At 35.5% G+C, this 16,711-nt stretch overlaps 1 protein-coding gene across 1 annotated transcript; it reads left to right on the top strand.

The window, feature by feature from the left end:
• The first annotated feature begins 209 nt into the window (after nucleotides 1-209).
• Nucleotides 210-14,908, top strand: LOC137406301 (uncharacterized). The gene is made up of 6 exons (XM_068092854.1): nucleotides 210-336; nucleotides 7,635-7,749; nucleotides 8,464-8,552; nucleotides 10,213-10,329; nucleotides 12,116-12,172; nucleotides 14,303-14,908. The coding sequence occupies exons 1-6, from the start codon at nucleotides 259-261 to the stop codon at nucleotides 14,564-14,566; spliced, it is 720 nt and encodes a 239-aa protein (XP_067948955.1). The 5' UTR covers nucleotides 210-258; the 3' UTR covers nucleotides 14,567-14,908.
• The last annotated feature ends 1,803 nt before the right edge of the window (nucleotides 14,909-16,711 follow it).

Below are 16,711 nucleotides of genomic sequence, written 5' to 3'. Positions count from 1 at the left end.
GGCTAGCAGAATAATTGGAAAGTCTGTCAAATGTTAGGTCGCCTCTGTGGCGTTTCATACAATTTGTCGATTTATCAAAAATTTTTGACGACTTGTCTCAAAGTCATTTGTTGGCGAGCTTTAATGTGGTAGGCTATGATCATCATATGTGTGTAGACTGATTTAGATATTCTCACGCAAGAAAAGCGTTATTGAAAGACTCAGGCTACTACATCGGAGCTTAATATTGCAGATGGAATCGTGCCCTACTTAGCGAATATGGCGAAGTGCGCTCTAACAAAATGTTGTTGTTTCGACTTGCACTCTGGAACACTAGGGTGTTTGATTTATGTAATGGTACGTATGCATATCGTTTGTATGACATTTAAAACTATTTCTATGTATTGACAAATACCTTGCTTTGGATCCTAATTTGCTCTAAATGCATTACATACCTGACAAAATCGAATAAGTGTTTGATTAAGAAAATATTTCATTTCTTTTTAAGTATTCTTCTTGTTTAGTATGAAATTTTACGAAGATAAGTTTGAGATTCTGCAAAAACAGCACGTACTTGGGGTGGGCGCGTTTTAGGTACGATACTTCAGCAACTTGTGAACAGGCCTGCCAACCCAAGAGTGGGGCAATTCTTGAGATTTGGTTTTGGGGCAATTGATGTATCAATGATAGTATATATAAAATTGTGGAAATCAGTGCAAAAGTCTCACGCATTTACATTTTTTCTTTGTGGTGATTGCGTGAGTCTCACGCCCAATGTGTGAGAGTTGGCAGGTATGCTTGTGAATCTAGCGGAGTTGCGGTACAATTTTAGATAGAGCTTTGTAAACTGTGTCTTCACCAATCGTTTTTTATTTGCTTTCAAAACTGAACTTATTTTGCAGACCTTCTCGATGTTATCAATTATGTTTTGTGCTAACCTTTAGTTATGAATGGTCCAGTTTTTTAAAGACAAATACGGTTCCCTAGATGCTGATGTTATCACATCAGCATAAATATTCGATACTTAAGCCACTAGTTTGGTGTTTAACAGATGGATTTTGTCATCAATCTTTTTGTTATAGTGTAGTCATTAGTCTGTTTTTCTCTGTTTTGTGATTATTGTGTCAGTTCTTTGTATAATGAAGCATTTCCTAGTGTAGTGACAAAACATCCTAAAATATTTGCTGCTTGTATTTGTTTATTTTGTCGTTTCTTTTACTATTTTTTGTACCAGCATTTTTCTCCAATCTTAAGCAAGTTAGTAAATTTCAAACTATATTGTTAGCTTTCCCTCGCATAGCCAGGCTACCATCTAAGAAGGAAAGTACTGAGTTTTTCATAAAACTTTACAGTTGTTTGAATAGACTGTCTGTAGTTTTGAATGATACTGCTAAAGCTGAATAATCATCATTGTTCAACTAATAATTATTAATAAATGAAGCACAAGTTGTTTTCTTTTTTATATTAAGGCTAGGCTGCGTTCATCTCAGTCAAACTGCTGATTATATCACCGTATTATACTATGCTGCATAATACAAACTGTTCACATTCCCAGTGAAGATTTGTGAACTGGCTAACTCATTCATCTTCTTCGTCCCCTTTTTCCAGCTCATAAGCATCTCCCCTTTCTGTTCCACTCTACGATGCTAAATAACAATGCCGTGCCCTTTTGGTATACATTCGGACTTTCCAGAGGAGTATGCATGACAAAATTTTCCAAAATATGTATCTTTGAAAGGTTGGATGATGATCAGTGTTTTAGTATTACACATACATAAATGTGAAGGTTTTAAAAGTAGGTGACTGACATGGTAATTACTCTATTAGTGACCTGCAAGAAAATCCAATAAAAGCATATATATATGCTTATATTTATATATATATGTATGCTTGTATGTACAGTCAAACATGGATAACTCGTCCATGGATAGTTTGAACACATGGTTAATTCGAACGGTTTCTTTGGTCCGTTCCCACGTAATGGTAAATTGCTATAGATAACTCGAACTCAACACTGTTAATTCGAACTGTTTTTTTGCCCAACGGATACCGAAACGGTTGTTATCGCTTTAGAAAATCACTTTATTCAAAGCCATAGAGGTAAACCTCATCTTTTCGTAATTCATAAGCGTTGTTATTACCTCCATCGGCAAAATATTTTTGTCAACGACTTCTAAAGGTTTGGTCAAATTTGATTTATCTGCTATACGATGAATAGCACGTGCTTGCCGGGTCACGCGCGCAAGGATTTTCGCCACGCACATACAAAACAAAAACAGTATGTTGTTTTTGTATGTGCGTGGCGAAAATCCTTGAGTGCGTGACCCGGCTAGCCCGTGACGAATAGTTTTCCGACGTTGATTCCGTGTTGAATCAACGTCGGAATGTTGAATGTTTAAAACGTTTTAAAAATGGTTGTAATTAAACGTATACGTTGTCTTAGCTAAAAAAAACTATTCATCGTTTGACCTAAACACAGAATACGTATGTACATTTAATAAGTATCCATTCAAAAAGCGTGAGTGATATACAATGTACCGTAAAACCTCGTAAAACTTTTAATTGAACTGCCTCGGAGTGTTGCTCTTAACGAATCCCAGTTAAAGTAAGGTAATCTTCGCATAAACTTCAAGAAAAATCGGCAAAATTGATCGTGGGTAAAACGCTCAAAAGAAAAAGATGTCTTTTCTTTTGAGCATTTCAACAACGATCAAGTTTTGTCAATGTCAATCTAAAAAACGTCCTGGCAATAACATCACCTAAAACAACAAACCAATCTCAAGTGATAGAAAAATCTCTATACTTTTTGATAAAAACGTTTTAAACTTTACATTAGAAGCATTTAATTTGAAACAAGCCATTTGTGCCTTTGATTTATATTATAGTTTGCATATGTACATGTATCTACTAATAAATAAGTAAATACATGGACTTGTGACAGTGCTCTGATAACTTGAACGCTCTGATAATTCGAACACTTTCGCTCGGTCCCGTGAAGTTCGAGTTATCCATGTTTGACTGTATATATATATCCGATAAAAACATATATATATATATCCGACAAAAGCATGTATATATATATATATATATATGCTTTTATCGGATTCGTTTGTGGGTCATCGACAGTGTAATTACCATGTCAGTCACCTATATACATGTATATACATGTATATAGGTGACTAACATGGTAAATATTTCCAACATATCCAAAAAGTATGGTATATATATATATATATATACACCATACCTTTTGGACTATTAGCCGTTACTTTTTTCTGATGATCTTATATAAGAGTGCGGCTATCCTGTGGCTTTTTCTTTCACCGCTAGGGCGCATTAACCAGAATCTCCGGTTAGTGTGCCTCTAGCGGTGAAAGAAAAAACGAAACCATGCCTAACGGTACTGTTCCGTTAGGCACTAGATTAAAAAACGTCGGTTAATGCGAAACAGTGTCGTTAAGCATTGTTCCGTTTTAAACAGCAAAGTTGCTGCCACGTTAAAAAGCACTGTCCTGAGTTCTGCGGACTATACAAAGGTGCGGCCTATGTATTGTTTTATTATCGGTTTTTGGAAAATAAAGCAGATGCGGCTTATATAGGGGTACAAAGGGGTATAAAGGTACAGTAGATTTGATATATATTAAATGTGTTTGTTATAAGACAAGAGTTCAGTTATCGCATCCTACAAATGTTAAACTATTTATGAACACCTTGAACCATAGCTTCTAATGATGGATCAAAATGCATGCTCGTAGTCACTGTCAAGGGATTCGACCGAGTTATCTCGTAGCCTCATTTTCTTCAATAAGGCAAAACCTGACCTCTTAAAAACATTAAAGGTTGACTTGCAATAATATTCACATTACAGTTATTTGGTATCAAAAGATTCACCATGTCTTACTCTGTTGTGTTGTGGGTGCAAAATATATGGGAATGTGATTACAAGCTCTTAAAAGCTCAGAAACGAACAGTTAATCGCAGCTTTTTGAGCTTTTAAGAGCTTGTAATCACTTTTCCACATATTTTGCACCTGCAACACAACATAGTAAGACATGGTAAATCTTTTCATATCAAATAACTGTAATGTGAATTTTGTTGCAAGTCAACCTTTAAGAATATATGCGTTTGGAATATAAACATATCAGCTCCATCTACTCACAACGGCTAGGTAATCTATATGCACCCTTAAGGTTAGAAGGCACCCTCGGAGAGACCCCCCCATCTATACATAGTGTTACAAATTTGAAAAGATCATATTCTGGTGTAGTTTTTCAAGACAATTCCAATGGTATACTTGGTTTGTTCACCAGAAAAACGGTTCTCATTTTATGAATCAGAATGTAGTTTCGAAGTCATGTTTCTCATGCAAAATATCTTGATGAAAGTCTCAGTGTATCCACTTTAAAAGTGGTTATTATAGTGCCAAACAGTGTATATCATGACAATATGGGAGCAGAATTTTCAATTACAATCTTTATTCAGGTAAAAAGAGACAAAAATTCATATATGCGAAATCAGGTTGGAGTTTGGATCGTGGGTAGGACCCCGTGCACAGAGAAGAAAACTTCTGAGACCATAAAAACATCAGTTAGGATTCAAGGATTAGCCATACAAAATTTCAAGTCGATATCTTTAAAATTGACAAAATGACAGCGTTTTAAAGATTGAAAACACTGACAAAAAGCAAATAATGAGAAAACGTTGCCTAAAGTTTGGGAATAGAAAACGGATGATTTCTTTACAGTTATGGGCAGATGGATTGTCTCCATACCCTTTTAAGACCCTCTACTTGAATATGTATTATTAAAACCCTCCACTTGAATATGTATTATCATCTGGTGCAGCTGACCTTCTGTTTGCCTTCCTAGCAGCAATTACCACAGGTTCAGCTGCCTTGTTTCTACGTACCACCCGGCAGCGATCAATATCTCGGGCATATTGTCTCTGGAAGTGGCCAACATTCAGTCCAAGTTATGTGTTTTAAAGTGGTTTGACATACTTTTTAGTGGCAACAATGGAAAGAGCACACTTGAATTATATAGGAAACATGTTTTTCTTAAAAATAATTCTTTTGAAAAAAAATACTTTTTTGAGGGTGCCTTCTAACCTTAATATTCGTTCTTAACCCTTTGAGTGCCATTTTCGTATTACCGCACAAACATTATGGTGACCCAAGTGCCAATTTTACATTTCTGCAAATCTGCAATGGCTCAGAATCGATAAAACTTAGCGACCGCGGAATGAGGATGTTATATTTGCAAAATATCTACAAACTTTATGTATTCACAGTAGAAATATATTTAAATTGCCTAAGAAGCAGTTTAGACAGTTAGGACAAGTATTTAACTAATAGTGGTAAAAGAAATGGATAATGGCAAAATAGCACCCATTCAATTGCGATATTGCAAATGCTTTTGTAAAAATTTATCAACACTTTAAAAGCTTCGTTTTAGTCCCCTTAACCCGAGTTCCAACACAGTATAAACCTTTATACATCTACTAAATGTTGAAAGGAAATGCTATATCGCTTGGTAATTGCTTTTCTCACCAACATAAAAAATGATGTATTTGTTTGTTTAAATCAATTATCCGAAACCTTTCATTTTCATAAAAAGGACTTACATTTGGTATGGTATTGTATATCTAATGTTATTACTGTGTGTTTTAGTTTAAATTCGAAACTTTTTTGTGGGAGCACTTATTGTCTTCAATTTTAAAAAGTCTGCTATCGGTAATCATGTTTTGAATGATACAAGTTTATTTGTTCGTCGATTTTATGCTTTTTTAGCGTTTCATTTCCCGTTTGTATTATATTCATATTACATTATATAACTCTGAATTAATTTATTCTATCTTGTCCAAACTGCTTTCACGATATTTTAACACTTCTAGCAGCAAAATAAAATGGCTAGCATTTATGAAATGTGAACTAGAGCTCAGAGAGTTAAATTTTTTATACAAAAACAAGCTTTTTTGTATTCGGCATCATCGGTTTGTCATAAGGTCACCCAATACAGGCACTATTAGTCATAGTCTGTTGTTTAAAGAGTTCTAATCATATGTTGGTAATTAGGGCTAGATAGACCAAGTGATAACGGAGCAAAGGTCAAAACAAAATGCCCAGCTTTTTGTGTGAAAAAATGTGCTGCTGTCGCACTTGGCGCAATGAATAAGGGTGGCAGTCAAACGGGTAAGAAGTAATAGGAATAAAGATAGGCTCCCCATATTTGGTTTTACATGAAATCTTCTGTTTAGGTTACCTTCAAACTACAGACAGCAATGTCATGGTACTAGTCTCTTCAAATCATTTTATTGTTCATATCTGTGCTTTCACACATGTATTATCTTTAGAACTTCACGATATTACGGTTTAGCTGCTTGGTGGCGATTTTGAAAGTAGATGATTTAAAAATCGCCACTATATGATATAATGGTATAATCATGTAATGGCGATTTATGTCACACCTGACGATTTTCAGAGTCACCGATACTGGAACTAAAACACACGGTCCTTCTAGTCTTAGTCTTCTGTGCCCATTTCATGTCCTTCCACTCATTTCATGTCCTTCCACCCATTTCATGTCCTTCCACCCATTTCATGTCCTTCCACCCATTTCATGTCCTTCCACCCATTTCATGTCCTTCCACCCATTTCATGTCCTTCCATCCATTTTATGTCCTTCCACCCATTTCATGTCCTTCCACCCATTTCATGTCCTTCCACCCATTTCATGTCCTTCCACCCATTTCATGTCCTTCCATCCATTTCATGTCCTTCCACCCATTTCATGTCCTTCCATCCATTTCATGTCCTTCCACCCATTTCATGTCCTTCCACCCATTTCATGTCCTTCCATCCATTTCATGTCCTTCCACCCATTTCATGTCCTTCCACCCATTTCATGTCCTTCCACCCATTTCATGTCCTTCCACCCATTTCATGTCCTTCCACCCATTTCATGTCCTTCCATCCATTTCATGTCCTTCCACCCATTTCATGTCCTTCCACCCATTTCATGTCCTTCCATCCATTTCATGTCCTTCCATCCATTTCATGTCCTTCCACCCATTTCATGTCCTTCCATCCATTTCATGTCCTTCCATCCATTTCATGTCCTTCCACCCATTTCATGTCCTTCCATCCATTTCATGTCCTTCCACCCATTTCATGTCCTTCCATCCATTTTATGTCCTTCCACCCATTTCATGTCCTTCCACCAATTTCATGTCCTTCCACCCATTTCATGTCCTTCCATCCATTTCATGTCCTTCCATCCATTTCATGTCCTTCCATCCATTTCATGTCCTTCCACCCATTTCATGTCCTTCCACCCATTTCATGTCCTTCCACACGCACAGGCATTCATTAAATAAAATAGTTCTAATTATCATGAACACAAAGCATTTTTTTGTATGCTAGATATATACAAATAAATATTAACAAAAATTTACAGGTTTTTTACATAATAATGATATCGCCATATATCGTGAATCGTTTATTTATATATATAAATCGCAGTTCGATATTGCACATTTACTATGTCAAATCATCTGGTAATTTTTGGAAAATGTCAAGCTCTAATTATCTTTGTTTAGAATCACAGCATCTTATGGGTGTCCAGACAGTCCTTGATTAGCATTTGGTTTGCTTATAGATATCAACATTGATAGCAGCCGCCCTCGCTCTAGTTGACCTCGTCGACATGAATTCCTCGACATTTAAGATTTCTGGCTCTTTTCCAGCAGAGTTCAGGATACATATTAATGATGGTAAGTGCTTATTTTCTGTGATGATTTCACCCATCCACACGAGTTACTACTGTGAATTTACACTGCGTGCCAAGTAGGCTGCGTTAGTTGGCTTCATACAAAACCTTGATTCCTGAAAAGTTGAGTGATTAGTCCATAGTGTCTCTACTTGAATGAAAGGAAACAACTGTCTGCCTGCGTTGAGCCAATAGAAAATATTTTTACAGCCCACTCTGAGCTTAGTTTCGTTTTACAAAAACATAATTTTTTTATCACGATTTCTTCGCAATGACCAGTTCTGTCGATTGCATTACAGCTACAGAGGGTTCACAAATTGTAGATCAATGGACTTTGGGTGATTATCTCTTGAACGATAGTAATACCAAGAGTGATTATGTCATTTTAACAGTTATAATAATGCCATAAGTTGTAATAATATTGATATCTCGTCCTACTCAGAACGTGCTCAAGGTTGTACGAAAATGTGTTCGAGCTCATTCTGCAACACATTTGTAGCTTTTTGTATGGCATCAGCTGATGTAAAATTTTATCGATTAATTTGGTATCAAAATATAATTCATAGACCATGTGGTTCAAAGGTTACGGCAATTTATGCGCATCTCTGTCAATTATTAGGTTTTACCGAATATTTAATCATCTTCCAGTGAAAAATTGATTTTTTTTTTCGCCCAAGCATTAAATCTGGCAAGTTAATAGTGAAGAGTTATGTTGTAGTCATGGAACATCTAGATAGAGCCATCGTGGTCTGCCATCTCCTCATCTTCCTCATTGCCATCCTCACGTTTGTTGTCTCACAAAATGAGGTAAGTGTTAGTATATATACAATCTTGACCATGACCCTGACCCTTTATGGTTAGGCTCTGTTTATATAGTAGTTGCTATTATGAGCGATGGGCTCAAAGCGAATTGTTGGATGAAACTATCGACATCAGCTAATGCAATTATAACCAATACACTTTCATCATTTTGAAAACACCATGTTAAACCCATAGCATATTAATGCACCGTATCTAAATATCGTTTGCTACTTTCCTCAGATTACTATATGGTTTGCCATTTGAATGACTTATCAACTTTGCTTCTGTGCCAGCTCTTAATAGGGTCATCAGTTTTTATTGTTACATTTCAATTGCAATAACCTGCATATATTATGGTTACTTGGAAAAGTCAATTAGTCAATTATTTCTGGCCGCACTATCAATTAGAAAATTACACATGACAAAAGCTACTATTAAATTTTAAGAGAGTCAGCATAACATACCTTTTGTTATTACAGTGCACCCTCGGGATACGATTACCCTGTTATGCGATTTCTTGGCCTTACAAAGTGGAACATGATGATTTTTCCACCTCACCGTATGAATCTTATTTCACCATATGAATTCAACAAAATCTTTGCCCCAGTTCAAATTCGGCAGTCGGTGTGCGGATTGCATACATCGAAATAACAAAGACGTCAAAATTCTGTTCGCCGAAAACATTTTCACAACGCCTGAAAGAGACACGATGATTGATTTTTCTCAGTTAAGCATTTCTCGTGGGAAAAACGGTAATAGTTTCCATAAAATTTAGAACAATGTATATTAGCAAAATTGGAGTTGCGATCCTTTCAAGCAAACCAACAGTGGTTAGACAACTTCTTTCAACCTGTTAACGAAAATCCATTTCATTCGGCATTAAACTTCTAGCGTTTTCGAGAACAGCATCGCTCGAGCTTTTTTGACATATTAGATTGAAAACGCTTTTGATGAGGTTAGCTAAAATTTCCGGTGAAAACAAAACCGGAAACTGATGGGTGATAATATTTTAGTGATAAAAAGTTGAAGTTCAGTAAATTGTTTAAAAATACAAACTAAAACTTAGCCTTAATTGTGTGTTAGCTGAATTCATTTAAGTTAAGTTCAAAGTTCATGTTATACATACATCGGTCTTGACAGTAAGAACTCCCTACGGTACGTACTGCACAAAGCACATTGTAAAGTTAAATTTTAATGCAAATCCTAACCAATAAGTATACTAAATACACTAAAATTAGTGTAGGTAACTATAGTTACAAAGGCTAACATACTATTTTGTTACTGATTTTTACTAAGTACAGTACTTATGTAAAATTGTGATGACTTTTACCGAGGGATGTTTGCATTATATAATTACTATGGTTTCTATACTCCTCCATACGATCTTTTCACCATATGATGCCAACCCTGGAACGGATTAAAATCGTATCCCGAGGGTGCACTGTATATGAAGGTTTGACATCCGCTGCCTGATGCTTTAACCTGTTTTTCGTGTCAATAGCCCAATGTCCTTGTGTTAACTTACCTTACTCCCAATCCTAGATATGATCCATCTAACAAGAATAATGGTTGATGATTTTGGACATATAGCTGATAAGTCGTTAGGGTTCATGTCAAACACTTCACATCTGTAGAAAATGGATTCAGTATTCGATATCTGTTGCAGGATACCAAGTTGAACGTTTGTGCACTGCTGTTTTTCACAATTGTCATGTCCCTCTACATCCTGTTTGAGTTCGCGATGAACATGTACTTCTTCACTTGGATGAATCACAATATTTTCGTAAGTTTATCTGCCTATGAGGCTGCAGTATCATTTGGAGCCGACCTTACTTGGTAAAGATGGCTGCTTTAAGGATTAATTAGCACAAAATTTTTGGTAGATTTTATCAGAAAGCATCATTATTTTTCTATCATTTGCAATCGCTTTGTATGTTTGAGGTGATCTGGCTGCCAGGATATTTCAAGATTAACATTGAAAAAACTTGATCACGGCTGGAATGCTCATAAGAAAAATACATGCGAAATAACATCACTAGTTGCTACCATTGCTATAGGGGATATTGGCTATTGCATTGAAGTTGTAGCGCTTCGTATTTCAATTCTGTGTCTCGTTGCAACTATAGACGTCATAATCGCACTTTCTTGATTTTGAGCATTTTAACTGTTAGTATGTTTTGATCGATTTTAAACTTGAAACATCCTGGTAGTCAGATCACTTCAAACAACAATAATCACAAATGATAGAGAAATGCCGATACTTGCCAATAGAATCTACTAAAATTTTTGTGTAAGTTTATCTTTAATAAATAAATGTATGGATGTTATTGATTTTTTGGGTTACTGTCCCTATTATGGTTGTTTCACATTTAGGTGAATGAACATAAAAAAGTATTTTAGTTCAATTGAAATTGTATGATTAGGTCATCAAATACGAGTGCATAATTCAGTTGCTTATTTCTTTGGATGTGTAAGTAAGCAGTAACTTTAGCTGTATCACTTACGGACAAACAGTGGTGCCTCACTTTCTCACCAATACCAGGTAACATTTATAGAAAAAACTAACCGAATGTCCGGCGTTGCATGAGTATTAAAAAACAGCTTATAAACAGTGGCAGGTAATGTAGTTGCTTGCTACTTGCTATTAGCCTGGCACATTGCCAATGACTATTTTGAGTTAGCTAGTATCTGTATTGCTGAACTTACTAATAAGAGCCGTGAGAGCAAGCTTTAGTGACATTGCTATTACCGTCATAATGTTATGCTATATTCGGTTAGAATTGGCTGCAGTTATGCGGATGTGTTAAGATCTTTATAAATAGTTTATGGTTTTTAGGCTATGATAACCGAACAGTCACTTTACAACGACTGGCTAGAGTTGAAAATATTTTTATTTTAGTCGTTTGCAAAGTTATCAGGAAAGTAATTAGCCGTTTCACTCATCTATCACTGAAAGTGGCATGTAGCATATAACTCCAATTTTACCGACCTAAGTAGGTCTGAACAAAAGCTTTTTAGCACTTGCAAAGGCTCATTTTATAAAGCTGTTTACACAATGCTTTATTGTATTTATGCAATAGTAATAGTGATGATCATATGAATCTTCATACTATTATTACAAAAAAGTATATTTAGTTGACTGATTTCCTAGACATAAAATATGCATCTTGAAATAATGTACTCAGGTCTTCAAAAAGATTGTTTAACATGTATTTTGGGACTAGCAGAAATTCCATCATTGAATTCCTCTAAACCTAGGCACAAAGCTGCTTGATATGGTTGAAATGCTAGGAATAAGGCAACTGTCTATGGAGTCTTCTCCTCCTGCCCATCAATTTTATCCCTATTCGAAAATTGTGTTCTCCAGCCAATATGCAATTACACAATATCCAAAAAGGAAAAACAACTTCACTCCTTTAAACATTGTGGCTGATAAAATATGTTTATATATTTTTAATTCTTTTTTTAGTTATTCTAAGAGTTTCTATTTTTATTATATATTAATTTCCAAAGAATATATGCAATACATTGTGGTAATATCTCAAGTTGTTTCTCTCTCTGTGTTTTAGATTTTACCATATATCTGTTTCCTTTGGATATTCTGGATCGTGAGGACTATCGTTAACGTGAGTTATATTATAGTTTTGCATACCTATTCTTTGCTACGCTTTTCCTAAGTGTTTCTATTACACTAATAGATGATGGCTGAAAGATTCCTACTGCAGACAACCCATAAAGGGAAAGTATTACAAGTTGGAACATATGTGACGTATCATTTTTTATTTTGAGAAATTTTGCCCACTTCCTTTGGCGTGTCATTTTTCTCTGGTATATTTAAGTCCTGCTGATTATACAGTCTCTCTCCTTTTCTCTGGTATATTTAAGTCCTGCTGATTGCACAGTCTCTCTCCTTGTCTCTAAACACTTATTTCCACAGTGCATTTATCTAAACTACTACAGTTGTTCATCCGGCAGCTGTTTTCAGAGTTACCTACTCTTGCTCACTGTCATAACTCTTTCCGTAGTAGCATGCATATATGAAGATTGAAATTTCTACACATGTATGCACAGTTGTGGCAGCATACTTTTTAAATTGTGTCAGCGAGGGTTCCAGCTTGTGTAAAGCGCTGACACAACATTCCTTTGAACACGGCTGCTATCTAATTCTATTATTCTAGTCAGCATACTTACAGTTGACTGGTATTTACTATTTTGTCATGTTTTGCTAATATTTTTAATGTTTTTAGTCAAATTTTTGATGTTATATACCTTTATAGCTATGTTTAGTTGCATTGTTAGTGCAGGGCTAAGGCTTGGCCGCTTTGTATTTCAAACAAGCAACCTTTTAGGGATGATCGTCTCCACTCTTATGTTTTTACTCAAGGCTATAGACTTACTAACTATAGTTAACTAGAAATTCCACTGTCATACAGCCCACGACCAAAGTGATATTGGAAAAAAGAAAGGGTACTGATGGTTGAGAAATGCAATATTAGCAGTCAAATAGGATAACTGCAATGGTAGCTGTAATGTACTGGGTGTGGGTGTTATTATATACAACAAATAGCAATAATGAAAGGAAAAGATTATATGTTTATATCTCTCCTCCTGCAAAAAGAGAAATGTAATATTGGCCAATATTAGAAGTAAAATGCACTGATGTTATTAGCATAACCAATATTATTTATATAGTAATAATATAAAACCAATGCACAATTTGTTTTACATTTCAAAACGGCTTAGCTAACAATATCACAAAGTTGTGATATTTATATAGATTTTTAGAAAATCTGTACTACGTAGTCATTGTTCTGTAGTCATCCAAACTTATAATTAATTATTGTAATAATCTCATAAGAATCGTTGAAAAATATCATCGTCCTTTGCTTTACTTACACTGCGTTGGACATCAGTTAGAATGCGAAAGTATTCAAATGTGTCGGCAAATAAAAATGAAAAAATTGAAATCGGCAAAAATGAAACGATTTCTGTACTCCTATGTTAATTGCCGAAACCTTCGGCAATTCGACAACGCTATAGACTGGTGAAAAGTGCACGTTATTTTTTCGTGAAATGCGCAAGACTTTATCGTTCTATTATCTGTCGCTCGGCGTTTCAATTTCCGGTCTTAACTTTTATTAAACCAAGCTTTTCAAGCGTTTTGTGGCGATTTTCGTCCAAATTAATCTGTCTATTTGTGTATAATCCGATCAGATGGGTTAGTTCTAGGAATTTTTGGTAACCCTTCAAAGGCTTGGTAACATATTTAAATAGGTTTAAATGTGTTTGTATCGTTATTATACTTTAACAACTTTACAAAACGATGCTTAAATTTGTTGATGAAATTTCTTGACGAGAGTGCGTCTCATTGTTGTTGAATAATTTTCGTAAGTTGTGTGCACATGCATTTATCATAAAAACTCCCACACTTCGCTCCGATCGTTTGGGATTATTATATATATAGTATATGCTATATAGTATATATATATACTATATAGTATATATATACTATATATAAAACTATATATAAATACTATATATATACTATATATACTATGTATGTATATATGTATGTATAGTTAATAGGTCTATGCTCAGGGCCAACAATAGCGAGTTTTTGCTAATAGGTTTATACTGATACATGTATGTCGATACAGGGAGACTCTCGTTGATGTTATATGGTTCGCTGTCAATATTTGCCACTCTATCAACTGCTCACCCATCCTTCACATCTTAGTAATGTGTATCTCTTGCAGATTCTTGTGGTAGTTGTGGCTCACAGCAGAATCATCGACCTGAAGTTCCAGAAGAAGTACGACTTGCTCAACATGCCTGGAGTAAACCACAGCCTTACGGCAGCATCCGAGTTATCTTGCAGCATGAGGAGCGTTGCCGGGCAGCAAGCGATCAGAGCCATGAGCAGCCAAAGACTATACGCCAGTCGTCAGTCACTGCAGCAGAGCTCTCGAAGCCTCAACAGAAGCAATGTGTCACTCAATAGGGGCGCTGTGAATTTTTAGCCTAGGGTCTTGCTACGCTTAGGATGGTCTGTTTGTATAAATTGTTGTGGATTATTACTTCTTTATTTTTATGCTACATTCCATATTCTCTGATTCACGTTTGTCTGAGTTAACCTAAAATTTTGCAGCAACATTCCTTCTATCATTTTAGTACTTGGTTAGACATTTCCAACATTCCAATTTGCATTTTGAAGCGCTCTTCTATTAGTATAATTTCATAATTGTAGACAGCAGTCAGACCAGCTTTTTGTGATCTGATTCTATACACATTTAATAGTTTGCTGTATTATCATTGTATTTAAATATCTATATCACAAAATATAGCCAAACATTTTAAGCCAATTATTTAAAACTTCTACCCTGGCAGTCTAGTGTGCCGTGAGGAGGTTATCAGGTGTGCCGTTAAAGTACAGAGAATAAATATGTGCACAATCATTCTCAAGTGCTGGTGGGTGTTTGATTGGTGCAGTTGTTGAGTCGGTCTACCAAGTTGAAGGTCACGAACTTGAATTCAGCTCAAAGCAATCCTTCAACCTAACCGCTTACTGTAGTGTCTTGCAGCTGGACAGACTGCTATCATTATAGTAAAGGTTTGCCATCAAATTAAACTGTTCAACTAAAAAAGGTCAATTTCCTTTGTAGTTACAGTTTTTAACTTTAAGAACTATTAAAAATTTGCATGGATCAATGGTAAGTGCTTAAAAGGCATATTGGCCAACCGTAACTTTGGTAGCCTAGTCGTTTAGCTGATTGTCTTCTACAGTAAGCATTTCTGAATGCCTTCGCGTAAATTAAATACAAAATAAATGGTTAAAAAAGAAATGTGCCAATACTTCGCAAAGTGAAGAGGTAGATTATTCCAGTATTTCATATCTGGTTGGGAAGTTGCATACTACGTTGCTATAGTGAAGAGAGATGTGGCTAGTACTATTGTCTGTTGACATGAATAACTGAATTTCAGGAGAGGATAACTGGTGATGAACAGAGGTTACTAGTGCAGAATGTTTTTTTCTTAAGTTTGGTGGTGCTGGCACATGTGATACGGTTGCATCAGCTATGGAGAAACATTGGGTATGATGTCAGTGTTCTCATTCTCTTGATTTATCACTTCCAGCATTTACCTCAGCATCTGGACATCGCCAGCCTTCATACCAAGCCTTATAAGCATAGAATCTGCTGCCTGCTGACATCTGGAGAATGACAAATGCTAATCTACATGTATTTAGGATAATCTTGAAACAGCATCTGCTGTCAATGCCGGAGTAGTCTGTGTGTCATTGGGCTGTCTTTTTTCCTTTAAAATGCAATGATTTTTCATCCATGTGAGCCAAACTCTGCTTACAGTCTGTTAGCCGGGTTCAGCACCAAACCATTGTGCTCATAACTGAACCAAATTACACACAAATGAATCTGAAGATAGCTTATATTCAAAGAAGTGAAACCAACGAGTTGCCTTAAATACGCACATCATACAAGAGTGTGAACAAAGAATGGTTTATTGTAACGCTGTGTGCGGAGAGTAATCTAGCTCCCTCTGTATGTAGAATAGCCATAAGGGCTCAGCAGAAGAGGGATGTGGTAATGCTCGGATGGGTCTCTGACAGTAAACACAACCTGCAACAATAACCAATTTTATATTCAGTGCTAGTCTAATATTTGTTTTGAGGAAGCCTTGATATTTTTTCTTGAAAAAAAATTAAGTTATTTATTATGTTCATTTGAGATAAACTGATATTAATAAAAACTTAAAAATCTGATAAAAAGATAACCTAATAAAAGTCAAAAAGCTTGCGCTTAACATTTGAAGAAATTTACAGAATTCAGTTTTCAAACAATCAAATAATGTTTCATGGTTTCTGGTGTTAAATAAACTTTGTTTTTTTAATAGTACCACTAAATCTTAATGTAACATTTTTAGCTTAATCTAAAGTGTACCATCTTGAAATGGCGTTCAACCTTTGTAAATATAAATAACCAATTTGAATAGCTATGTTAGCTATTCAAAGATCAAACTCACGTCTGCATATGGAAAGAAGCAAAACATTCCAGTCTGGTTGAAGTACTCTTGAGTTTTAAACCTTATCTTGTATGAACCAAAGGTAAGATGACTCCCTTCTCCAAGATCTTTAATGAGTCCATTAGAAT

The sequence above is a fragment of the Watersipora subatra genome, chromosome 10 (genome assembly GCF_963576615.1).
Source record: "Watersipora subatra chromosome 10, tzWatSuba1.1, whole genome shotgun sequence".
Classification (NCBI taxonomy): Eukaryota; Metazoa; Bryozoa; class Gymnolaemata; order Cheilostomatida; family Watersiporidae; genus Watersipora; species Watersipora subatra.
Note: the sequence above shows the minus strand (reverse complement) of the source record. Positions and strands in the feature narration are given on the sequence as shown.

Bases quoted from the DNA above. Each gene is read 5' to 3' on its own strand.
- LOC137406301 (XM_068092854.1), top strand. From the start codon at position 259: ATGGCGAAGTGCGCTCTAACAAAATGTTGTTGTTTCGACTTGCACTCT. The intron at 10,330-12,115 runs GTAAGTTTATCT...TCTGTGTTTTAG, and splicing joins GGATGAATCACAATATTTTC to ATTTTACCATATATCTGTTT. The intron at 12,173-14,302 runs GTGAGTTATATT...TATCTCTTGCAG, and splicing joins TCGTGAGGACTATCGTTAAC to ATTCTTGTGGTAGTTGTGGC.